The sequence below is a fragment of the Melozone crissalis genome, unplaced genomic scaffold, assembly GCF_028551555.1.
Source record: "Melozone crissalis strain CALT ecotype California unplaced genomic scaffold, PUWL_Pcris_2 ptg000014l_1, whole genome shotgun sequence".
Classification (NCBI taxonomy): Eukaryota; Metazoa; Chordata; class Aves; order Passeriformes; family Passerellidae; genus Melozone; species Melozone crissalis.
The window spans coordinates 16730926-16757329 of record NW_026535792.1 but is presented as its reverse complement, the minus strand read 5'-3'; the positions used below and the strand labels follow the sequence as shown (position 1 = coordinate 16757329).

At 58.6% G+C, this 26404-nt stretch overlaps 1 protein-coding gene across 1 annotated transcript; it reads right to left on the bottom strand.

Annotated features, from left to right (window-relative positions):
- On the bottom strand, nt 1-25793 carry CSPG4 (chondroitin sulfate proteoglycan 4). Its single transcript, XM_054272477.1, has 11 exons — nt 25697-25793; nt 24675-24869; nt 12993-13159; nt 7960-11538; nt 7185-7664; nt 6633-6809; nt 3670-3868; nt 3371-3505; nt 3062-3216; nt 2078-2261; nt 1-1904 (listed from the first exon to the last, which is right to left on the bottom strand). The coding sequence occupies exons 1-11, from the start codon at nt 25791-25793 to the stop codon at nt 1-3; spliced, it is 7272 nt and encodes a 2423-aa protein (XP_054128452.1).
- Between the last annotated feature and the right edge of the window lie 611 nt (nt 25794-26404).

Sequence of the window (26404 nt, the reverse complement as noted above, 5' to 3'; positions counted from 1 at the left end):
TCACACCCAGTACTGGTTGTTTTTCAGGGGGGGGTTGGAAGTCCGGCAGTACTGCAGGAGCTCGGGGTCCGGAGGTGCCCCAGAGCCCGTGCCAGGGGGCGGGGGGCCCGTGCCCTTGCCCTCCAGGGTGGTGACAGTCGTTAGGGGGATGCTTTGGCCGGGCTCTGTCCTGCGGAAGGTCTCGTGGTCTGGCACGGCGCCGTTCTTGGCCTTGGCGCTGGGGGTGCCCTGCACGTGGTGCTTCCCCGTCTTGTTGCGCTTGTGCAGGTAGAAGAGAAGGGGCAGGATGAGGGCCAGCAGGAGGAAGATGAGGCAAATGGGGATGATGATGCTGAACATGTTGGCCTCAATGAAGCTGAGGAAGGTGCCCCCCGCCCCAGGGCTGGGGCTAGTGGTGGCGCTGGGGGCCAGCCAGGGAGTGGGGGACATGCCCAGCTCGCTGGCATTGGGGCTGCTCCGTGCTGTGCCACGGGGCACTGAGGGTGAGGGTGCCAGTGGGACTGTCAGCAGGTTGACACCATAGGATTTGGAGGCATTGTAGGGCTCGATGCCATACTCCAGGGAAGCCAGCGCTGGTGGCACGCCATCAGCCACCAGCTCAAAGACAAAGCTGTCCCTCTGCAAGGGTTGTTGGGTGTCCCCAGCATCCAGCACCTCCAGCCCCACCAGCCCCTGCTCCAGCTCGCTCTGGCTGAAGGTTTCGATGGGGAATGTGGGCTGTCCTGGATCCCTGGATACCCTCACAAGACGGCTGGCACGGGGCGCCCTGCGGACCTTGAAGACCGGCACGCTCTTGGTGTGGTTGGCCAGCTCACTGGCATCGAGGACACTGGTGTCCAGGAGGGCTGTGGTGCCTCGGGGCCACAGGCTGCCCGCCCAGGTCTTCACCGCAGCTCGGACGGTCACGTTCACCACCCCGCTCCTGTTCCCTGCCCGCGAAATGGCAACGAACTGGAAGTCATCCTGAGGCGACCTGAGGTCACTGAAGGTGAAGGTCACCTCCCCACGATCCAGCTGCTTCTGTGAGAAGCCCCATGATGGCTTTTGGTTGACTTGCAGCTGCCCAAACCTGGGCTCCCTGGTGATCCTGTACAGGACATTCCCTGCCCCTCGTGGTGCGGCACCCAGCAGGTGATGCTGGGACACGCGGGCCCTGTTCAGGTCTTGGGGCACCTCCAGCAGTGCTGGGCTGGCAGTGGTGCTCAGGACAGGCAGCACCTCGATCTCCAGTGAGGTCTGGATGGGTGGGTGGTGGCCACTGGAGAGGCTCAGGGCTAAGGAGCCTGGGGCAGGGCTCCCAGTGGCAACAAACACCACGCGTCCAGCGTTGACATCCGCCTGGGTGAAGCGGCTGATGGGCTCCCGGGGGTCATGGGCGCTGGCCACGTGGCCAGAGAGGGGTCTCTGGAGGACGCTGTACACCATCTCCTGTGGGGACACCAGCGGGTCTGCCACATCCAGGTGCTCCTGTGACAAGGTGACCACGGAGCCTGGCAGCACCTGCAGCACCCCTTGCCGCTTCACCACCCGCGGTGCCGCGGGGCTGCCGGCCACTGTTATGTTGAATGCTTCAGAGATGACCACCCCATCCTGTGGAGGACGGACAGACCGCTGCTCCTGGGACTGGAGCCACGCCCTGAAACTGAAGTGGTCTTTGGAGACGCTGTCCCCACCATGGGCGTACACCAAACGCCTCGCTACCAGGTCTGACTGCAGGAAGAACGGCCGTGACTGCTCCAGGGGCACACCGGCCACCAGGAGCTGTCCATGAGCTGGTGGCTCTGTCACCAGGAAGACAACATCATATCCAGCCCTCTCAGGGACCAGGATTCGGCTCAGGAGGTTGGAGGCATCCAACACCGAGGTGTCAATCTCAGCCTGCTGAGCCCTTGTGAGCTGCAGACCTGGAGAGAAAAGGGATAAGAATCAACTAATGAAAGTTGGTCAGGGTTTGTTGCAATGATGGAAGAAGGAACTGGTTGCAGTTTTAGATGTTGAACAGCACATTTGTCTTCTTCAGACAAACAAGCCCTCCTGAAGAGCTGGTTTATCCCATGCTTCCTCATCCTACCCATACCTGCGTTTTTCCAAAGCTGAGTCAAGCGCTGGGGACAATTTTCCTCGAAGGAGATCAGGACGAGGAGGATGAAAGAATCTGAGATGGTCGTGGGAGTGACCACACGGAAGCGGATGGCATCTTGGGCCAGCCAGAAGGGCTGGCCTGGCATCTCGTGCTGGTAGAAAATCAGCTCGCTGTCCACCTGAAAATTTAAATAAACCCTTGACTTTGGGAAGGAGCAACCAAGCTGTCATTAGGTAAGAAATGGGGATTTTCACTAGCCATGGCACGGTAGTGACCATGGAGAGCTCATGGTGTTTCTTGACCAGGATGTGAAATTGTGGCTGCCCCATCCCTGGAAGTGTTCAAAGCCAGGTTGGACAGGGCTTGGAGCAATCTAGTAAAAGGTGTCCCTGTCTGTGGTGGGGGGGAACAAGGTGACCTTTAATCTCCCTTCCAACCCAAACTGTTCTGTGACTCTGTGATGTTTCTCCCAGCAATTATGGGAACTTAGGCTCAGAGGATGGTTGAACTTGCTCAGCATCCTCTGAGGGTGAGCATAGCACAGAGGAGCTTCCAGGAAGGGTAAACCTATGTGTCTCTGAGTGATGGAATAAAATAAGACCCTTGCTGGACCCTGCAAAATTTGGCCCCATAGGAGAAGGGTTTCTCCAGAGCAGGGGTGAAAAAATCATGCTTGGCTCTCCCCTTCAGCAGCAGCCAGGCTGGCTGGCTCTGCAGCAGGGAGATGGCCTAGGAAAAGGGATTATAGCTCCCTCAGCCTCCCCCAGTGCTAAATCCAAGGCTGGGGCAGCAGCTCTTAATCCCTCTTAGCAGCTGCTGGCAGAGCTGGGAAAGTCACAGCATGGCTGGAGCCTTGTGCTGCTTCCTGCCAGGGATCAGGTGCCTGTGGTGGGGCTCACACTGGGACCCCCATGTTGGTGGGGGGTGATGAAGGGCTGTGTTTGGGCTTCTGAGGGGCTGGAGGAATTGAAATCTCACCTGGGCTTGGGTGAAGTTCCTGATTTCTTCCCCCTGTGAGGTGGTCAGCCTGCCCAGGCGTGGGGCTTGCTCGATGCTGTAGTACAGAGCGGTGGAGCTGGTGGGGCTGTTGCTCACTGCCTGCAGGTTCTGGCTGGTGATGGGCTGCAGGGCACCTGGAAAACACATCCACTATGGATTTCAACCAGTCACCTTGCCACCCACCTGCAACCTCTGCCAGGGGTATCTCAGCAGTGCTTGGGCAAGGGCGGGAGTGCCAAGGGGGCCCCATTGGAACTGGATGAGGATGGAGAATGTGCTGGTACCCACCTGGGCACACAGTGAGGCTCTGCTTCCTGGCCAGGCTGATGACAGGCTCTCTCTGGGCCCTGATGAGGAAGAAGTGTCCAGGAGATAGGTTCTCACCATCCCACAGATCGAAGGCAAAGCCGCCATCCAGGGGTCCTGTGGAAAGCACAGACCTGGGCATTTGTGGGGCCAGAGGAGATGCAGCTCCCCATGAACCCATCAGGAATTTTTTGGGATGGGGTTGGCATCCCCTGTGCTGGCACAGTGTCCCCACCACCCTGGGGTGGTGCAGGGGCCTGGGGCACTCAGTGCTGCCCTACCTTGGTGCACGAAGAGGACGAGGCCGTTGTCTATCTGGGCCTGGGTGAACCTCTGGAGCTCCGTGCCGGGCGCTGACCGCAGCATGACCTTCCCGTTGGCCGGGGGCTGGATGGAGTAGGTCACCTCCTCTGCTGGGGAGTCCTCATCCTCAGCACTCAGGATGTGGGGGCTGAGGACAGCCGTGGCACCTTCCCGCAGCTGGGGGACAGGGAGAGGCTGAGATCCCCCTGCCACCTCTCCCCTCCTTCCCATCCCAGCTCAGAGCGCTCTGCTGGGTGCCAGAGCACATCCCAGCCCAACAAGGGCGCCTTGTCTGCCTCCTGGGGACGCCTCCAGCCTCTGGCCTCTGCCCAGCCCTGCGTCAGCGCTGCCGTGTTTGCCAGCACGTGCCACACAGCTGGGTCTGCTGGAGGGCAAGTGTGCCTCAGTTTCCCCAGGTCCTGGAAACGGAAGAGGGCACGGTGCCCTGGGGCAGGGGCTATGCCTTTGGGACCTTGCTTTGCAGGGAAGGGGTTTTAGTGGGGTGCACAAGCTGCTGCTGGGCACACAATGACCACAAGCAGCCCTGTCTCTCCCTGGCTGGGTGTTTCTCCTCACTCCTGCTCCTGTCCCAGTGTCCCAGTTTCCATCCCACCGCCCCCTCACCAGGCTGCAGGAGGCCCGCTGTCCCAGCAAACCCTCCAGGAATGACAAATATGTGGCTGAGTTCAGAGCCACTGAGGAATTTCCCAGGACCACTTCCTCCCATCCAGTGGTGCTGACCCTCCCGTGGGAACATTGCCACCCCAAAGCCCTGGCATCTCCCATCTCCAGCTGGAGGCAACGGTTTTCCCTGCTCGTGACCCTGTGCCACATCCCCATCTTGGCAGACCACAGGGATGAATGTTGTGCTGCCAAACAGGTTCTGCCCACACAGCCCACAGCTGCCCTTTGCCCTCAGGATGCCTGGAAATCATGGGGTGCATGTATGGAGCTGTGCCAGGGCTCTTGTGGGGTGGAGGAGCGGGATGTGCAGCATCCCACAGCATCATGGGGCTGGGACCTTGGAAATCTGCATCTCGGGAATCTGCAGGACAACACCCAGGCAGGCGCTGGAGGAGGTGCTCTGCTGGATGAGCTCTTTCCTGCTGTTTTCAGCTGGCCTAACCCAAAACATTGCTTGAGTGGGTGTGGGTGCCGACAGAGAAATTGAATCCCTCAGCAGTCCCCACGGGATGGCAGAGGCAGGCTGGAAAACACAGCTTTGGAAAGGCAGAGTGGGGGAAGTGCTGCTGGACACACAGCTGAGACAGAAGCATTGAGTTCTTTGGGCTGCTTCCTCTCCCCAGCACCCACAGCAGCTGGAACTGCAGTCACACTGGGGCTTGGAGCCACAACAAACTCCCTGTGGGCAAAGCAGGAGGGATGGCAGCCCTAGGGCACCGCTGTCCCCTGGGAAGGGACACTCAGGGCGGCTGGAGCAGCTCTGCTCCCAGCCCGGAGCCCGCGCTGCAGGAGCTGACCCATTTCTCCCTGCTCCTCGTCCTCTCTGCATTATTAAAGCCTTCCCCTGGCTCTGTGCTCGCTCACTCTGGGCTCTTTGTGTTTGCTCAGCCTCCGTGTCGCCTCCGCTCCCGGGGAGCGTGGCCGGCTGCTCCAGGGTGGTGGAAGCCTCTGCCTCGGTGGCACCCAGCCATCCTTCCCTCAGATCCAGCCCCAAAACTGCTGCTCCTTCCCAAGGGGCTCCACTTTGGGGTCTAGACCCAGCCTGTTGTCCCTCGGCATCCCTGGAAACCTTTGTGCAATCCCTCTCCCGGGCCTGGCCTGACCTTTAAACACTGAAGTCATCCCTCAGCAGAGCACAAACAGGCAGGGCCGGGCCTCTCCCATCATTCCCGTTGGGGGAAGGAAGGTTTTCCCTGCTCCAGAGGTCCTCTGGGCAGCTGTGGTCACTCTTCCCAGGGTGCTAAGGCATTCCCATGGAAAGGCAGACAAGTTGCTGCCTCAGAGTTTAATTTTAGGAGGTTTTTCTGTCTTTTCACCCTTACTCTTAGCATGATGGCTGGGGGGAAGGGAAGGCCATGCTTACACTGGATGTTTGGAGTGGGGAAAAGGGGCTGGCACGGGCCCAGCAGCTGAGGGGTCAACTTCTCCCTGAATTTTGGCCCAGGTGAGGCAGGTCTACAAAAGGGATTTGGTCAGAAGCTTCCTGGGCTGGAGGGGGAAAACTGGGGCAGGCACAGAGCTGGGGCTGGGGGTACCTCCCAAACTTTGCTGGTATCCCTCAGAACGGCTGTCTCTGGGGCCAGGCAGGGCAGCCCCTTCCCCTGGGGCATCTTCTCCAGAGTCCAGGCTCCCAGAACCCTTCCCAAGGCACCTATGTGATGATCCCCATGGAGCAGATTGCTTTCCAGCTGCCAGTCTGGGAAATCCCAGATCTGGGATAGTGAAAATGCGTGCAGGGCGGTGGGGGAGGCATGACTGTGTTTCCTACTAAATTCTTTGCTGGAATTTTGCATTAGTGACCCTGAATGGGACATGAAGGGGTTGGAAGCAGAAGGTGGGAGTTCAACAGCAGCGGAGACCTCTTCCCTTCTGCCGTTTTCTGGGATGGACGTAAAGAGAGGTGTGAGAGCTGCCCGGATGACTGAGTAATCCCAGCCTGTGTTGGTGAAAGGCGGGCAGGCTGCTCCGGGAGCTGCCGGGGATTATCCCGCGGGCGGGCAGGGCTGCGGAGGCGCCGCCGCTGCCGCCGTGGCAGCGCCGGGAGCGCGGGGCGATGCTCCCACCTCGCGGCCGCTCCCCGCACCAGCTGGGGGCGAGCCCCGCTCGCTCTCCGCCTCCTCCCGAGCCTCGCCCCGGCGGGAAACGCTCCTCCCTTCCCATTGCCATTGCCATTGCCATTCCCCGCGGTCCGCCTCTGGGCGGCAGCCCGGCTCCGCCGAGCGCGGTCCCCACGCCGGTTCCCTCCCCGCGGCCTCACCTGCAAACCGGCGTTGACCTTCAGCCGCGGCGCCCTGGTGCTGCGGGGCAGGATGGTGATGAACAAAGTGCGAGCATGGCTCTGCCGGGACACCTCGGAGGCGTTGGCCAGGACGGTGAAACTGTCACTGAGGGATCCGCGACCATCCTGCCTGTACTGGATCTGCTGGTTCTCCACCTGCGGGACGAGGGCCAGGTGATCCTCCACGGAGGACACAGCCCACCGGCCCCTCTGGGGAGGTGACCCTGAACCGTCCCGGGAGGATGATGGCAACCCACCACAAACTCAGGAGTAACAACCCTGTGGGTTCTCTGTGGGAAGCAGACCTGTAGCCCAGCATGGGTGCTCTGCCTGCATCCCCACCCCGTATCCCCTATCCCGTATCTGGGGCTGCAGAGCAAAACCACCACCCCAAATACCTCCATCCCTTCCGATGGGGAGAGGACTCCTGCAGCCCTCCCCAACCTCCCAGCATGGCTGGGGGCTGGAGACCACCCCAAGCTCTCCCCAAACCCCTGGGAAAGCAGCCTGGTGGGCAGGTGGGTGCTGTACCTCGCTCCAGGTGAAGCTGTGCAGTCCGCCCTGCTCGGGCCGCTGGCTGCTCAGGAGGGTGCCAAACCGGGGAGGTTCCAGCACCCTGAACTCCAGGCCGAGAGCTGGGTAGTGGGCGTTGGGAATGCGGAGGATGCTCGAGGAGATGGCGGCAGAGCCACCTCCTGGCACTGTGATGTTGTGGACATCCAAGGGAACGGCGATGGGCAGCACAACCAGGCTGACCACCACCCCCTCCAGAGGGTCTGCGCCGCGGGCGGTGATGTCCAGGACAAACTGGTCACGCTCCTCGTTGGGCTTGGAGTGCAGGTAGAGGACTCTGCCATTGTTGATGTCCTCCTGGGTGAAGGACTGGATGGGGTCCAGGCTGGGCTGCTCGTTCATGTCCTGGCTGTTCTGAAGCATTGCCAGGAAGCCGGAGGCTGGGGGGCTGCTCACCAGGTAGACTATGTCTTGGGGAGGTATCTCTTCGTGGGTCACCTGGGAGTGTGGGGGAGATGAGGCATGAGTGGGAGGGCTGGTAACTGAGGCTGGGCTGCCCCACAGCCCACCTGCCGTGCAATCCATCCCTCAAAGCTTTGCTGTGGGATGGACTGCAAGAACCACCCTACTGAGGCCATGCCTGAAGCCCTCTCTCTTTGCTCCCTGGGCAAAGCCTGACAAAGGCCTTGGCTCTGAGCAGGTGGGAGTAAAATGGAGTCCCATGAGTGGCCATCCTGGTTTGATGGCCTGGGAAGTCATACAGGCATGGGGAATGACTAGAGACTATACTCACCATTAAGTCCTCCTCCTTGATCCCAGATGCTTCCCCCTGGAAAACATAGATCTCCTCATGGTTAACTATGCTCAGGGGGCTAGGATGGGTGTCCAAGAACACACTGATGGCCAGTGTGTCCTCCACTGCCACCTCATTTGCTTCTACAGTGAACTGGAGCTCATCCCGGGTGTTCCTGCTCCCGTTGTGGTGGTAGGAGATCTCTCCAGCCAGCAGGTCCCTCTGGGAGAAGGCCATGACTGGCTGGTTCCCTCTCAGCACAGTCCCCCACCTTGGGGGGGTGGTTATTAGGAACCGTATCTCTTCATCTGACCTGATGTCCATGTTGGTCTCCAGGCTGAGGACAGAGGAGTCAATGCTCCCCTGGGTGCCCTGGTGGATGACCAGACCAGTGTTGTTGACTATTCTGATGTAGGGGTCAGATGCCTGCACTTCCAGGAGGGCGGTGGTTTGGTGGAGGCCATCCGAGACCTGCAGCTGGATCCAGCCCCGGTCAGCGCCGGAATGGACAAAGAGGATCTTCTTCTTCCTCAAGTCATCCTGTGTGAACCGATAGACCTGGTGGCGCCTGTCATCGACAGACACAATGCTGCCGAACAAGATGTCCTTCCTGGTCAGCACCAGCTGCGCGTCGGAGAAGCCGGAGTCCTTGTCAGTGAAGGCGATGTGGTCGGTGGTCAGCAGGTGCTGCCCGTTGCGCACCACGTTGAAGACCCTGTTCACCGCCCGGACGGGGCTGTGGTCATTGACGGGCTGGATGGAGACCCTGAACACGCCCCTCACCTCCTCGGCCTCAGACCCGGCGCTGCCCTCGCCCTGCCTGATGGCTACGAAGGGGATGTCGTCCTCCAGCGTCTCGGAGTCATCGTGCTGGTACAGCAGCCGGCGCTGCAGGATGTCGTCGTTGGTGAACTCGGTGATCTCCTCCAGGGAGGCCCAGCCGTGGGACGCAGCCCAGGCCAGCCTCCCGTGCGCCGGCCCCTCAATCACCTCATAGACGTAGTCCATGCTGTTCACGCTCTGCACAAACAAGTGATCCTTGGAGATGACGGCCTGTCCGCCTTCTGGCACGGTCAGCAGCACGTTGGTCAAATTTGGTGCATCGGGGTCCCCACCAATGCTGATTCTGTAGGTGTAGACGGGTGAGTGCTGCTCACCAGCGTGGACGCGGAACTGGAAGGAGTCCTCAGCTTGCTGGGAGTTCCTGATGGTCACGCTATAGCTCAGGCGGTTGTCCTGCAGGTCCTCTTCAGTAAATCCAAAGCCTTCAGTCAGCCTGTTGCCAAGCAGCTCCAGGTTTCCCTTTTTGGGAGCCTGGACGATCATGTAGTGGAAGGGAACTGGGGCAGAGTTTGGATCTTCCAGCATTGCCTCCAGCTCCTTGCTGGTGATATTTCTGTGCCGCTTATTCTTCATCTGGAGGGGAGCCATGGTCCTCATCTTAATGGTAGCTCTTTTAATCCTTATGAGGAAGGTGTTGTTTGGCAAGACCTTCTGCCCCACCTGGACTTTGAATCTCACCTCCTCCACGCTGTCTTCCAGACGGTGCTCCGGGTCTGTGCTAAAATACTGGATGCGCCCTTGCTCCAGGTCTTGTTGGTGGAAGGATTCGACTTTTTTCCATTCCCCTCCCATGCTCCCTTGCTTCTGGACCTCACCATACTTCAGAGGCTCCGTGAGGATGTACAGGATGGAGACCCGTTGTTCCACGGCGTTGGTCTCCACAGACAGGTTGGCTGTGGTGATGCGAGCGGCCCCTCCTTGGGAGAGGGAGAGGCCGGTGTTATTGAGCAGGCGGATCTCAGGATCAATGGCCAGGATCCTCAGGGTGGCAATGGGGCTCGGCACGGCGCCATCACTCACCTGCAAGGTGAGCTGTAAGTTTGTCCCACCCTGGTGCACATAGACCACGTTGCCAGCTTCCAGGTCCCTGCAGGAGAACTCTTCAATGGGCACTCCAGGGTGGAAGTCTAGCTCCACATAGCCCTCCTCCATCTGCTGACTGTGCAGCTGGAACTCGAGGTCATCGCAGGACGAGTCATCATCCAGGACCTGCAGGATGTCGGTGGTCAGGTGTTTCCGTGTGTGTTTCAGGATTGTCATGTGGTTCCCATGGGGGAAGATCACCTGTGGGGCATCGTTGACAGGGTTGATCATGATGGGCAGCAGGTACACCTGCCCCTGCCGCAGGCACTCTGGGACCCCTTGCTGGGTGGTCACTGTCACCTCCAGCATCAGCTGGTCCATGGGCCCTTCGGAGCCATCGTGGATGTACCTGACTTTCCGATTCACAATGTCTAACAAGGTGAACTTCCTCCTGCTCCTGGACCCGGGAATGTCCAGCTCCAGCTGGCCGTGCCTGGGGTCACTGGTGATGCTGAAGAGGATTTGGGACTGACGGATGTTGGCCAGGCTCAAGTCTACCGTCGGCTGGGCGTGTTTCCACTCCAGGTAGGCCATGCCCCCTTCAGAGACGATGAGGGGGCTGACGTGCAGCAGCCTGCTGATGTTGGCAAAGGCGGGTGGGAAGCTGCTGTCGGGCCGGCACGGCTCCACCACCAGGCCCGGTGCTCCGGAAAAGCCATTTGGAGGTGGGGAAGTGGATGCCTCATCCTGCTCATACACCTCCTCATAGTCCCAGTAGTGGTCCTGCTTCCCACAGCCTACTGTGATGTCCTTTGTGATCACAGCATCCTGCAGGCTCCTCCTCTGCATGTTTATCCGGAGGTCCTCCAAGCAGCCAACAAACGAGTGGTTGGTCATGGTCCACAACGAGATGAAAGAAAGATGGTGCTCCCTCAGCCTCTGCAAAGCTTTTTCATCCATACCTCCAATGAAGAGGTTTCCCTGAAGGTCCAGGTAGTTGTTGATGCCCCGGTTGGATGTGGATGAAGCATAGTAATCGATCAGTATCTCAAACTTGTGGATGTCCGTGTGGACCTTGACGTAGTGCTGCTGCTCGTCGCTGATGAAGACGTTGTTGTGCAGCACGATGACGCCGTTGCCCTTCTCCACAAACCCTCGCAGGCGCCCGTTGGAGATCTCCAGGTAGAAGAAGTCGTTCTCCAGCCCTGCGTGGTAGATGAGGGGTGCCTGGGTGATGCTCGTCGTTATCACAAACTCGATGGTCGCCTCCTGCCTTGCGTCCCAGGTGGGGAAAGCAATGTAGGAGTGTGGCCCCGGGAAGCCGAATGGCTCCTCAGGCTCTGCAGAGAACTGTGTGCTGCACCCTTCCTGGACACGGTGGAAGGTCTTGGAGCTGCCATCAGCAGACAGATGGGAGAGGACATCCAGGCCGTTGAATGTCACCAAGTGAAGGCACCCCCTGAAGGGAGGGCTGGCCTGGGCAAGGTAGGGCAGGTCCAGCCTGCCCGTCCCGCCGGCATAGAGGCCGTACTGGATGTCCAGCTCCCTCGCTGGCCCTGTGATGTCTGTGGAGGTGTTGAAGAGGCCATCGATGGTCAGTGTCATCCTGCCATCTTCCACCAGCAGCTCCACGTCATGCACTGCCAGGTTATCGAGCTGCAGCCCTGCTGGGGACTGCAAGGTCACCTCCTCCGAGCCCAACTGCAGCCTGGCCTGCAGAGAAAGACACAAAATCCTCAGCTCAAGCGGGACCTCTCCACCTTCCAGTAGCGCCTGAATAGACCCACACCCAGGTGCTTGCAAGGGTTTTGGTCCCTTGGTTCACCCCTCCACCTCTGGATGTGCTCCTCCTTCAGCCTTCCCATGGGCCTGCCCTCTTCATCCTGCTCTCTGAATTTCTCTCCTTTTTCACTAATTCTCAGCAAACTCTAGTCTCAGGGCTGGGGTCCTCCATCTCCCAGTCCCACAGCTGGGCTTTTCCTCTCCCCTCACAGAGCAGCCCTGCCAGATGCTGGCTCCTCCTTCCCTGCCCTGTCTTGCCCACTGCCCTCCATCCTTGCAACCTGGGCTGCTTCCAGCCCTTTCCCTGGGAACTGGCAGGGGAAATAGCAGGCTTTGCTCCTCGTGGGCAGCAGCCTGGAGCCTGCCTAAGTAGAGGGTTAGCTGGTGAGACACATGGCCTGCATTAGGGACACCTCTGGCCAGTGGCTCTCTTGCTCTTTTGCTTTGGTTTAATGTGGTTGGTAGCCCAGCCCAGGCTGCAGAAGAAGCAGGATGTGTGCCTCGGATGCTCCCTGCTCTTTTCCTTCATGGTGGATGCCAACACCGTAACCACAACAGGGAATTTTATTGCTCTGTCTTAATTGCTTCCCATGTTCCAGCTGGGACAAGGCAGATCTCTTTTTTCCCTGGATCCTCTGTGTCTCACCTCCTCACACCTGAGGGTGCTGTGCACCGTGTCTGACCACGCAATGCACACGGGGTGCCAGTGTCGGGGTGTCCCTGTGATCACCCCCAGCATCACCCAGGCAGTGGGTGAGCAGCTTCCCCAGATGGAGCCTGGTTCTCTGTATTTAACCAAATCTCCCAAGACTGTGTCCACTCTCCTGTTGGAGCTCCCTGTCAAGGGTTCTGGCAGCTGGGATGCCCCTTTTTCACTCATTCTCAGCAAACCCCAATCTCAGGGCTGGGGTCCTCCATCTCCCAGTCCCACAGCTGGGCTTTTCCTCTCCCCTCACAGAGCAGCCCTGCCAGATGCTGGCTCCTTCTTCCCTGCCCTGTCTTGCCCACTGCCCTCCATCCCTGCAACCTGGGCTGCTTCCAGGCTCTCACTGGATGAAGTGAGGAGGGCACAGTCTCAAGCTATGTCAGGGAAGGGATAGGTTGGATATTAGAAAAAAAAATTTTACAGAAAGAATAATAAAGTACTGGAATGCTCTTCCCAGGGAGGTGGTAGAATCACCATCTCTGGATGTGTTTAAAAAAAGACTGGACATGGCACTTGGTGCTATAGTCTAGGTGAGGTGTTAGGGCATGGGTTGGACCTGATGATCTTAGACGTCCCTTCCAACCTCATCATTCTGTGACTCTGTGAAATCACACTCCCATATATGCACACTTTGAGCGATGGCACAGAGCCCCCAGCCCGGGGAGAGGGGGGTGCTGACCTGCAGGCGGCCGGCTCGCAGCTGGAGCAGGAGGTGGTCGGGCTGGCCGGCAGCCAGGAAGAGCAGCCCGTTGCCCTGGCTGGTGAACAGCTGCAGCCGCAGCCGCACCGTGCGCGAGGCGTCCGACAGCGGCATCTCCACGAAGCTGTCCCCAAAGAAAGAGGCTGGGGAGAGAAGGGAGAAAGGTCAGGCAGGGAGGGACACCTCCTGCAAGCCCCGTCCAGGTGGGTGCTGTGGTTATGGAGCCCATCCATCAGTCCTTCCCTTGTTTGCCGTCTGACAGGTTGCTGGAGTCCTGCAGCCTAAAAAGACCCTTGGGGAAGGTCTGTTTTTCTGATTTTCCTAAAGAAATCCTAGAATGGGCTTGGATTGGAAGGAAACTTAAAGCTCATCTAGTCCCAGTCCGCTGGTATGGCCTGTGACATTTCCCTTTCATTAGGGACCTGCAGCTTCTCACCTCTATCTCCCCTCTTCCTTGCCCTCCACTTTGGAAAAGACGCAGAAATTTTCCACTATCCCAGGTTGCTCCAAGCCCTGTCCAACCTGGCCTTGGACACCTCCAGGGATGGGGCAGCCAGAGCTTCTCTGGGCAACCTGTGGCAGGGCCTCAGTACCTTCTGATTAAAGGAACTGTGTTTCTCCTCAGTGCAGGAGGAATAAACAGGAGTGCCAGTGATCCATAGGTGGATGTGAGAGTGGATGGAAACCTCAGCTCAAAGTGGGCGCCTGGAGATGCAGCTGGAACATGTTCAACACCCAGTGTGCATCAGCCCTGGAGGACTCAGCTCAATGGCATGTGGTCATGAAATGACAGACTGTGTCACAGGGCAGAGGCAGGAGAGTGCAGGATTAAGAGTACAGGGAGCGGCCAGGCTTAATTTTAGAGCGCTTTTAGTTTTTAGCTGACTCAATGCATGCATGTGCATCTCACACATGACAAATGTGTGCGGCTGGGGCCTGCAGCCACCCATCCTGCTTGGCTCCAGCTCAGCCTGTGGCAAAGCTCTGTGCTTAAGCATAAACACTGCAGCCCTGTAAGCTGGAAATGTTTGGGGAGGATATGTCAGGGACGGGGGCAAATGCATATTTTCAGTCCATATGTAGTCACAGGCTCTGCTGGAGTTTATATGTGTGAAGCTTTCCTGCTGTGCTTTACTAGAGCACTTATCAGATCCATCCAGTGGGCAAACTACACTTTGGTTCGGGGTCCCAGATCTGTCTTGCTGAACTAGAACAGGAATTTGGTTTTCAGGATCCCAGCCCCTGAACTTTTTTGGAGGAGGCAGGGATGGATCTTGGATGCTGGGGTGACACCAATCTTCTGCACAGCGAGGTCTGGGTATAAACACCCACATCTGCTCTTACAATTGCTTCCCTGGATGCATTTTCCTGTTACCCAAGTTTCTGTGGGATGACCAGGCTGGGAATGGGCAATGCAGGCTTTGCTCACAGGGTGGTGCACTAAGTGAAAACCCACCCTGCAGGACAGCCACAGTCACTGAGGCATTTGGAAGGATGGCATCTGTAGAGGTAATGGCAAAAGTTGGTGTGGCAGGGACAGAGTCGGAGCACTCTGATTTAACTTTTCCCATTTTCTTCAGAGCTGAGCCCTGCAGTGCCTGGGGAAAGCTTTCCTGAGCCCTTTGGGAATGGGGAGACCTCCTTGTCCAGGACACCACAAAAAATCATTTCCTGCTACTGGCAGCAGAAGAAAGTGCCTCAGTTTTCCCCTGTGGTCTGGGAGGATGACGTGGGTGTTGCAAAGGACCATCACCCCACCCGTTCTGGACACGGAGGAAATGGCACCATGGAAATATTTGGCCTTTGCTGTAAGACCGAGCCCTTTGCCCAGCCCAGGGCAAGGCTGTCAGGGTGCCTGCTGCTGGCATGGGGCACTTTGGCTTCCTTGTCCTCTCCAGCCCAGCCAGTGACTCAGAGGAGGTGTTCTGTTCTCTGCAGGGCTCTGTCCTTCCCTGACCTGCTCCCTCCTTCCCATGGTCCCAGCAAAACCAGCCTTGCCCAGTGGCCAAAGGTGGTGGTGGGTGCTGGGGCTCTCAGCACCGCCTTCTCCTGGGGCTTGGTGACCAGGAGTGACGTGGCACAGTGGAAAAGGGAATGTTCCTGTCCCTCCTTGCACAACCACAGGCACACGTGGTCCCCAGAGACATCCATGGACGTTATGTGCTGGCTCCCAATGAGCTTCCCTGTGCATGCTCCATGCTCCAGCTCTCACTGGGATTTTGCTACATTTTCGTGGCTTCCCCTAATTCAAAAATGTTTTTCAGATGGGTACTGAGTGGCTGCTCTCACAGGGAGGGAAAGCTTGGCTGGGCTGGACCCACCAGCAGCTCCCATGCCCGCCCAGGGGCTGGGCCATGTCTCGCTGTGGGTGCTGGGGATGAGGGTTTGGGGCTGCTCCAGCAAGGCCAGTTTGTTTTCCAGTGTGCCAGGGGGCACCAGCTCCTGCAGCCAGCACATTTCGTCCTGCCTGCACTCCACCAAAGCTGCCAGAAATGTTTTCCTTGTTCTCTCATAAAATTCTAATAATAAAAAGCTCCCAGAGGTGCGGATGCCTAGGGGAGTGGTGCTGTTTGTTGGGGAGGAAGAAGGACCCTTGCCCAGATCCAGGAGGCGCTGGAATTTTTCTCCAGCAGCAGAGGCAGTTACTGTTTGTCCTCCCAAATTCCTGCTTTATTTCAGGGCCACTCTCCTTGTCCCTCATCAGCCCAGCCAGGATGTGAAATCACTTAGCCTGTGACATTTCACTTTCACAAGGGACCTGCAGCTTTTCACCTCTATCTCCCCTCTTCCTTGCCCTCTACTTTGGAAAAGACGCAGAAAACATGGATTTTTTGGGGTTTTTTTTGGAAATGCATTTTGCTCTGGAGGAGCCTCCATGGGACAGGGTGCCCCATCCCGGTCCATCACTTGGAGCAAGGAGGGACTTCCAGGCACTCACCCCCATCTTGGGCAGGCTCAGGTGAGCTCCTGGGATCATCCCATGAGGATGAGTTCCCATGCCCCAAAAGCACCTATCTCAAGTGATCTAAGGCTGCCACGATCACACCACAGGAGTGTTGTGCCCCTCATCCCTGGATGCACATGCCCAAGGGGACCCCTCCTCTCCTGCCATGGGGAACAAGAGATCCCCAAATCCTGGCCATGGGTTGTTGTGGACACCCCGGATGTCCCGGATAAAAACAATTGGCATTCCCATCTTGCTGCGTCCCACAGGAAATCACCATGGGTGCCTTGCCAAGCCGATTGAAAGGCGTTGACGAGGAGGCGAGAGCAGCCTCCTCCGTCACAGTTTCCGAGCAGCCAGCCAGCAGCCAGCAGATTATAGACTGCAGTGTCACTTGGGTTTGGGGTGTTTTTTTTCTCTTTTTTGCATGGAATAAAACAAGGAGATGAGCCAAGAGCTCTAAGAGGGCTCTGGGAGCAAGGCCCCTGTCCTGGGCCTGCAAGCCGCGAGGGCTCCGTGCGAGCCGGGCCTGCCCCAGCGGCCTCCAGCCACGCGCCGGCCCCGGGAGCCCTGGCCCTCTTCCCCTGCTCCTCCAGCTGAAAACACGGCTGGTCTGGCCTCTCCAGCGGCTGTTTCTTTGGTGTTCAGGGAATTTTCTGCCCGGGGGAGCAGGAGCAGAGCCTGGGGAGGATCCCCATCTGCTCAGGGGGCTCTCTGAGTGTTTGGGCTCAGCGAGGCTGTGTTGGGCTCTCCTTTGTGTTTTTAACACGCATCGCAGCACAGAAACTTCTCCCAGCTCCTTCCCTGCACGTAGGAGGCTGAAGGAGCCAAGTCCAGGCCCAGGCGAAGGGAAGTGCAAGGAAAGCTCAGCGCAGAGAGGAGCGGCCCTGGGCATGGAGGGTTTGTGCAGCAGGGACAGTCCTGGGTGTATGGAGGGCATGGGGCTGGTGAGGGGCTGCTGCCCTGCCCAAGGCTCCCACCCCAGCCTGGGGCATCCCAGGACAGCATTCTGGGGGGCAAGAGGAGCCGCTCGGGGTACAGCCGAGCCCCTGAGGGGCTGCAGAGTCCCCATCGCTCTGGCCACTGGAGGACGCCGAGGCTGAGGGGGAAGGAGGGGAGCAAACCCTGCCCAAGGATCGGGTGTGGAGCCGGGGAGGGGCTGGATGCTCAACAAGGCTCCATTCAAGCTGCGGTGGGGCAGGTGGGGGCCAGGACCGGCTGTGTTTGCAGGGAGGGGACTGGAATTCATTAAAGCAGCTCTTTAATGAGGGCAGCGGTGCCAGGAGAGCCCCGTGCAGACACACGCGCCCCCCTGAAAGGCTCCCTGTGTTCGCAGCCGCCTCCCATCCCGGCCACACCGCTTTTCCAGCGGTGGAAAAACAGCCGGGCAGTGAAAGCTCCTTGTTGCCCGAACAGCCCCGGGCTTGTGCGGCCGCTGGTGCAGCCCTGCCCGCCGGCTGCCTTCCTTCCTGCCATCCCCCTGTGCCAACAGGCGGCCCCTGGGCTGTGCCCGCTGCTGGGCCGCCACTGGCCAGCCTGCTGCCATCCTGCTCCGCAGCACCAACCACGGAGCTGGTTTGGAGGCCCTCCGAGTTGTTTGGGGATGGTTTTTTTAATTTGTGTGACTTTTAAGGTAGTGAGGTCACTCTCTGCCAGCCTCATTGTGCTGCACCCTCACCCACTGTGCAAAGGGCGGAGGGGCTGGGGAATGTGAGCACCGGAGAGATTCAGGGGATGTGAACCCCGGAGAGATTCAGGGGATGTGAACATAGGAGGGGTTCAGGGGGTGAAAATACCCGAGGGGTTCAGGGCAATGCCAACAGCAGAGGGGCTGGGCCATGTGAACAGCACTGGAAGGGCTCAGGGGTGGCTGCCCAGCGCTGGGGATGCTGCTGAGCAGCTCGGTCCCCTCCTGTTCCCCCTGCAGTGTGAGCTCAAGGCTCTCGTCCCGCTGGGTGGGCAGGACCAGCGCCGTGGGTGGTCCTGGGGGCTCGGCTCCCCTGTCCCCATCCCGGGGCTCTGATGCCCAATGGGACCTGCAGCCCCCCGGAGCTGGAGCTGGGCTGTGCCCCTGTCCCCACACAGGGTGGAGGGGCCACAGGAGGAAGGGATCCAACGGGCTTTTGGAGAAAGGCTTCATTATGCTCCACATTCCCTTCGTTTTATGGTGTGGTTTTATTTATGGCCAGGGAAGGAAATGAGCAGCCTGCGAGGAGGTTAAGGCAAACACCGTAGTGCGCAGCTTTGGCTGGGGCTCTGCTGGGGGGACAAATGAGGGGCTGCTGCCTTCAGACATGCCCTGAAACCCGGGCTGAGCACCCACCTGGGTCTCCACAGCAAAGAGATCCCAGTGCAATGGAGATGAGCTGGGTTTAGTCTGCAGCAAGGGCATTCAAACCCAGCAGGGATCACACCGCAGTCCCCTTGTGCCTGCCCCAGGAAAGCCTGGGGTTCTGCCTCAGGATTTATGGGATGGGGTGTCACAGGCACAGATCCATCCCTGCTGTGACAGCTCCTGGCACCAAGAAGGACTTTTCCTTTTATCCCCAGTCCCAGTGATTCCAGGGACGGCTGCTCCCACATCCTGAGCCAGGGCTGTGCGTGCTTTTCCAGCCCCAGCAGTGGGAATTAGTGCTCTGGTTCTCGCCTCCCCCTCCGTCTGGCCCTCCCTCACGGCGGGGCTCCCAGGGGCCGCCGCTTTCCAGGAGTGCTGGCCAGCAGAGATTGCTGGAAAGCAGCACCCACAAAACCACCAGGAAAGCCATGGCTGGTCACCTTCCCAGCTCTGGTCACCTTCCCAGGGTTGCCGACCACCACAAGTGCCATCACCCTTGTTTTAGGCGTGGGAGGAGAGTCCTGGCCAGGGGTGCTTTGTTTCGCCCCCATCCCACCCAGGTGGCCTCTGGCTGCACCACGCTGCTTTGAACCCCTCCTCCTGTGTTTATTCCTTCAGTTCCTCTCCCCCGTTCCCCGGCCAGCTGCTCTGCGCTCGCCTTCCCCAGCCTGACAGCTTTGGGGAAAAAACAGCCTTTTCACAGCCCACGGACTCTGGGGTCAGGGGAAAACATGAAAACATGAGAACATGCCCCCTGCTAATTCTGTGCTGTCTGGGAGGGGGCTGCTTGTACCTTCCTGTGTCCTGCCAGCCCCCAAGCCCTGCCCAGCGCCTGTGCCTGCTCCTGCCGGCCTTGCCCATCCTCAGGAGCTGTGATACAGCAGGGAGGCCATAGAGCAGGGTCCAGGAGGCTTGGCTAGAGCTCCAGAGCTCCATCGCTTATCCAGCATGGTTTTACGATGATTCAAGCACAGCCCTAAAGCTGATGGTATTTCCTTAGCTCTCCTGCTCAGCCAGATGCAGAGCCATGGAGGGGAGGGCCAGGAGCTGGGACCCAGCCTGAAACCCCCCACAAGGGTCACAGTGCTTTTGGGAAGAGCTGTGCCCCCAAAGCCTGGCAGGAGCAGAGCAGGGATGCAGAGCTTTTGACAATGCGTGGCTCAATGGCTCCGGAGGGACTGAAGGAATCAGCCCAAGCTGGAAGCAGAATTTGGAGTGTTTGCCCTGGGAAGTGAAGCGAGGGGGAGAAAGTGGGAGGATTTGGGGAAGCAGGAGGCTCAATGGGGCTTTTGTGCCGTCCCCTGCAGCGTGACTCAGGCTCGCTCAGGCTCCCAGGCTGCCAGGAGAAGTTGGCCTGGAAATACTGTATCAGCCCCAGAGGACGTGGTTTCCAAACCACTCGAAGTCGGGTTTTGTTCTATTTTTTTCTGTCTTTTTTCTCTCTCCCAAGCCCTCTTCCCCTGTCTCACAGGCTGGCAGGTTTTCCAGCCCCACCCTGCCCATCCTGGCACCCGCTGCCATTCCCTATCCCACCCAGCCGAGGAGAAGCTTGCAGAGCTGAGGAAGGGCATGGGGTGGCACAGGAGGGGACAATCCCAGCCAGCCTCTGGTGCACATCCCACCTGCAGATCCCTGAACCCCATCCCTGCCAGTGCCTGTTCCCAAGCTCATCCCCAGCCGCAGTGAGGGAAGGAGCTGGCGGGGGGACGGGAGCAGCCGGGCCAGGGATGCTCACAGACAGCCTGGAGCAGCTCGGTGTTACCGGAGAGATCCTGCCTGCTGTCAACAAACAGCCCGCGGCACAGGGGCCGGCTCCAGCCGCCCGGCTCTGATGGTTCCCAGCCCCGCTGGTGTCAAGTGGCTCCCGACGCGCCAGGATGGGGGGAGTTATCAGCCAAAATTTTGGGGGAAGAATGAGCACGAGCAGGAGCCTTGAAACCTTGCCAGAAGATACCTGCTTGCCTTAACTGCAGCATCCAGGGATGGGGAAATGTGTCAAGAGGGATGGTGAAATGTGCAATTGCGGTGTAAAATGTGTAAATTTGGGTTATTCAGCTTTAGTTGTGCTGGTAAAGCAGCACCCACAGCACGCTGCACCCCACAGGGCACCAGGAACCACGGCCAGGATGAGCTTTAGGTGATCCTGAATGCTGTGAGGGGCAGAGAAAAGTCTCCACGGACAGAGACGGGGGAAAGAGAGGACCTTTTTTGCTCCTCTGGGGCTGACATGCTAAACTGTCTGCAAAGAAAATGAGTATTTTCTTTTTCCCGCTCCTTCTAGAGCTGAAATCTCTGTCCTCTCCTCTCCTGTCCTGTCCAGTCCTCTCCTCTTCCCCCACCCTTCCAGAGATCCCCCTCCCCATTCCTGCTGTCCCTGACTTTTCCATCCATGAGAAACACCCTCTGGGGTGATGTTTATAGAGAAAATAAATGCCTGCTCTATTTGTAGCCCGGGGGGAGGCCTGGCTGGGGGGGCTGTGGGGGTGTGGAGGCCGGTGCTCACATCCCCTCCCAGGGCTGCAGGGCTTTCTCAGCCACATCCACCTCGGGCCAAGACTTCCCTCTCTTCTCCCAAGCTCCCAGAGGAAATGACCCTGGTGGGCTCAGAAATTTCTGTGGGATGGGATGCTGAAAACCTTGAAGCCCTTCTGAAGCTCAGTTAACCAGAGGCTGGGAAAGGGAATGGGAAATTCCTGCTGCCCGCCCCTCTCTCTGCCCGGGCTGCACCATGCCAGGGCTGTGAGGTGATCGAGGATGGGGAGCACCCATCAACACAGCTGGGGATGGCACCACGAGCTCTTGGTGACTCCAAACCCTCCCATCCCTCGCCTGCCTGCAGCACAGAGGAAAAACAACTTCCAAAAAGCCAAGACTTGGGCAAAAGTAGCAGCAGGGATTCACGGGGCCATCCCCAGCTGACTCACAGCTCCTTCCCCAGCCTGTGAGTCATGGTGATGGATCCGTGTTGCTTCTCTGTCTCCCTGTCTGGGAGGCACGTGATGGGCCTGGCTACCTCCAAACCATGTTTGCCCCATCACTCTCTCCACTCCCAGCAGTTTTTGGAACCCTTCTCAGGGCTGTCAGGCAGCCAGGGCAGTCCCTGGGCACAGGGCAGCTCCCAGAGGCACTGCCTGGAGCCATGGGCGGCACACCCCGGGAACGGGAATGGAAAATGGGCATTTGTCACCCTCCTGCATCCACAGCCCAGGGCACAAACATCTCCCACTCCACCCTGATGCCAGCTGAGAGGCCCTGTTTGGTCTGTCCTGAGGGTAGAGGACTGGCAATGCGTGACAAACCAGGCAGCAAATGCATGTTCCCTGTCCTGGGGCTGGGAAGAGCTGCAGAAGCCCCTGCTCCTATGGATTTTAGCCTGGCTTTGCAGATCCCAGTGCTGCCCTGACTCTCAGCTCTGCTCTGCAAAAGGCTTTGTGAAAGGTTCTCTGACTTCACAGAACGTATTTGGGATATGCTTCATGGAATATATTAATATTCTGTCAATACAACAGACTAAAAATGATAAATTATCCTCAAAATTATCCTCATACAACAATACCTAACAATATTCTGCTATATTGGTCAATATATTATATTGGTAATATATATATATACATATATATATATAATATATACAACCAATATATTTTTATATTGGCAATCTATTTTTTAATACATATATACATATTATATATTTTATATATATTATATATAATATATATTATATATATATATATATATATATTTTATTGGTAAACTCGACCTCCCTTTTTTTGGTCTATTTACCTCAGGAAAGCTCTGAGGGGTTTCCCATGCCAATGCAACATGGCAGTGTCCAACCCAACACAGGGCATGATGGAGACAGCTCAGGAAGGGCTGGTTTGGGACTGAGGGAGCTCTGGTGGGCACCTCCTCTCTCTGTCTCAGGGGTTTGGAGATGCAGATGGTGAAGGGGCTGGTGGCAAACCAGGCTTGGGATGCCCAGGTGAGAGCAGGGAAGGGCACAGGAGTTTCCAGGCGTCTCCCAGCTGAAGGCTGGGGGTGATGCTCACACTCAGCTTTCCCAAAAAGGAGACAGAGCGAGCCCAGCACCTGGAAAGGGCCAGGGAGCAGCCCCGGGGAGCCGAGGCTGGGCTGGGCCAGGGCCTGCTGTGAACAGTCTGTGCTTGGAGCTTTATTTAGGCACGCAGGCTCCCCCTCCCAGGCCCTGTTCCTGTCCAGCCTTCAACCTGACGTGAGCTCCTCGGGGTGAGCTTAACCCTGTCCTGCAATCCTGCAGGAATGTACTTATTATATTTTTGCCCACAGCTCTCTGTTGCTAAATATAAGAGTGAGACAAGAATATTCCTCCCCGATTCCCACGATACCATTTTGCGTTCTCCCCCCTTTTCAGCATTTTTCCTGTTCTTTCCCATCAGCTGGAAACTTTTCCAGCTGCTTTGAGCTATGACCTTAAAACATGTGGCGCGACCATAAAAAAGAAAGTTTGAATAAATCAGTCAGATTTCCAAAAGTGGAGGAAAGGAAGAACCGAGGTGGCTCCGTGGAGCTGAGGAAGCTGGAGAGAGCAGAAGGGATCCTGGATGGACACCCCAGGGTGTCCCAGACACTGCTCCCTATCCATGGGCAGGATCCTGGACATGCCAGGATCCCACCTGCCTCCCCAGGACCCCATCACTGCCTCGGGGTCTGCCTAAGCTTTGGAGGGTGTCACATTTGTGGCACCACTTGCTGAAATCTCGGGGTGAATGCTGCTCATGGGGAGTCCACACATCCAATTCTCTCCTCTCCCTCACTCCAAACCTCCACTAACAGGAATTTTGGGGAAGGGGGAGCCCAGCCTGTGGGTAAACTCACTGAGGATCAGAGGGGAGCCAGGCTGTCGAAAAACAGTTTATAAAGCTTCACACTCTGATGTCAAGAGGACAAATTTTATGAGTGTTTTTTCTTTTTGGTATAATCCTGTATTTGATGAAGTGCATGATGACTTTTCCCATGCTGGGCTGGGCAGGAAGGCCCGGGTTCCTGAACCTCAGCTTGGAGGGAACACAAAACACAGGCTTCACCCCAAAAACCTCAGCCCTATGCTCAGCATGCTGCTCATGGCTTTCCCTGATGGGGACAGGGGATGTCCCACGGTGGGCAGCCCATGGGAACAGCTGGAATGAGCACTGCTGGGCTCAGCAGGGATGTTTTCAGCTGCAGGGGGGGTGGGAAGCTGCTGCCCAGGCCCAGGGTCACAGCTGGCACATCTGTTCCAGCCCAGTGCAGAGACAGTCACCAGCATTTGAACATGGGGGTAAAGCCCCTTTTCCTCCCCAGCCCCACGTGTTGACCAGGGATGTGATACCCACTGATCCCCAGAGCCATGGGGGAGTCACCTGGGGATGTCAGTCTGGGGGTGTCAGTGAAAGCCAGGGGGTTTCGGGGTTTTTTTAGGGTTTCTCCAGCCCTTTCACCACAAAAGAATTTGGGACTGCCAGGGCAGCCCTCAGACCCACCCTGGACACTGCACAAGCAACAGATCCATGTGGGGAAATCCCTTCCCGGGATGGAAAGGTCAGGGCTGGGAGGAAGGAGACCACTCTGTTCATTAACAAAAGGGATTCTTTTTCCACTCAGCTTGCCAGGCACCCTCCTATTTTGGTGCATGACAAAAAATAGAAAGAACAAGGCCTAAGGTAATGAAAGGAGCATGTCCCAGAGGCCAGCTGCTCTCTGGGAGGGAATGGGGACAGCAGGCGACCAACAGCAGCCCTGCAGGTGCTGAGGGCCACAAGGCTGGGCTCTGTGACCATCCTTCCCTTGCACTGACACAGGCTGGCATGCAGAAGTTGGTTAGGAAGCAAAAGGCTGGAGGTTTTCAGTAATTCCTTTGGGAACTGCCGGGAGCAAGCTCCTGCCTCTCTGCTGGTCAGAGTCCCGGTCCCTGGGGGGAAGTTTGGGGAAGAGACACTGCTCAGTGAAATGATACATTATTTTTGGGGTGAGTTAGGGACACAAAAGTGCTTTTTAAACACCCTTCAAGTTCAAAGCTGCAGATGCTGCTGATGCAGTGCCCAGTCAGAGCCCAGGCACAGCTTGGAGGGTCAGACCCAGTGGGACAGAGCCCATCCAGAGCCGCGGAGCCTGCTGAGGCAGGGAGGGAGCAGGGAGGGAGCAGGGCTGTGGCACGGCTGGCAGCATGCTCAGGCTGGACACACGGCCGTGACAAGAGCTGGGTGTGCAAACCTGACTGCTCCATAGGGAAATCTGGGTATAAATCCCAAACCTCTGTCCCGCCGGCGCTGCCAGCCTTGTGCCACCACGGGGGGACCCTCACCCCCAGCCCTGTGGTCCCACAACCCCTCAGGGGCTGTGCTGATGGGAGAGGTGAGCCACTCACCGACGGGAGGCCCGGGCGGGGACACAGCCGCCCCCGCTGCCGGGATGCACAGGGGCTGCCCTCGCAGGCGGCTCCCGTGGCAGGGCCAAACATGGGCACGGAGGGCTGGCGAGCTCCCTCCCGGTGGCGCCGGGCTTGGCGGGGCAGCCTCGGTGCCTTTGCCCCGCCGGCTGCCCCTGGCGCCGAGCGCGGCCGCTGCGAGCCGCGTCCCACACGGAGCACGGGGCACACACACCGCACACGGGGCACACACACACACACGGAGCACACACACACACACCGCACACGGAGCACGGGGCACACACACACCGCACACGGGGCACGGGGCACACACACACACACGGAGCACGGGGCACACACACCGCACACGGGGCACACACACACACACGGAGCACACACACACACACCGCACACGGAGCACGGGGCACACACACACCGCACACGGGGCACGGGGCACACACACACACACGGAGCACACACACACACAGAGCACACACACACCGCACACGGAGCACGGGGCACACACACACCGCACACGGGGCACACACACACACACACACGGAGCACGGGGCACACACACGGAGCACGGAGCACACACACACACACGGAGCACCCGCACACCGCACACGGGGCACACACACGGAGCACGGGGCACACACACACACGGAGCACGGAGCATGGGGCACACACACACCGCACACGGAGCACGGGGCACACACACACCGCACACGGAGCATGGGGCACACACACACCGCACACGGAGTACGGGGCACACACACACCGTGCCCTCTGTGGGAAGCGCCCAGCGAGGCTCCCCCCGCCCTGCGAGCCGCTCCTCTCCAGCCCCCGCTTCCCTCACACGCCCTGCCCCAAAACACAGCGCTGCTGCCAGCCTGGCGACAGCACCGCCACCCCGGCAGGGACGGCCTGCATGGGTCACCCATGTCCGCTGCCTCCCCGGCTCTCCCAGCAGCAGGATGATCCCCAAGGATTGTCACTCTCGGTTTGGGGACGGGACTCACCTCCGGCCGGGGGTCCCGCGCTGAGGGGCCGGGGGTGGCCGGCCAGCAGCAGCAGCAGCAGCAGAGCGGGGGTGGCGATGCCACCGCGGGCACCCATCGCGTCCCCGGGGCTGCGGGACGGCACCGCCTCGGCCGGCGCCTGCTCCAGCCCGGGCTCCCGCTACTACTATATTTAATAAAGCGGAGCGAGGGAGGGACCTGCAACTTCTCCCGCCTGTCAGAAAGGAGAAGTTCGCTCAGATTACAACCCCAATTTTTCCCCTCTTAAAGAGCTAGAGGCCCTCGCCACCCACACCCGCTCCTGAAAGCAGCCTTGTTCCCGCCGGCCACGGAGGGAGGAGCGGGACAGAGCCCGACGTGGGGTGCGAGGGGCGGCTCCGGAGGCACCGCCTGCTCGGGGCTGAGCAGGATGTCACAGTCCCAAAATACTCCGGCTTGGAAGCGACCCACGAGGATCATCGAATCCGACTGTGGAGTGAGCGGCCCGTGCAGGGATCAAAGCCTGGTGCTATTAGCACCGTGCTCCAACCCACTGGGCTAATCTCCACAGATCCCTCGGCACTTCTGGGGGAGCAAAGCCAGTTCCTGGTGTGCACGCAGACCCAGATCAGTGACTCTGATGGTCCCAAAGCTGCTGTTACCCACCTGGCCGTGTTCCTGCAGACCTCACACCTCTCTCAGCTGGCAGCCACGGTGACCTTTGGCCCT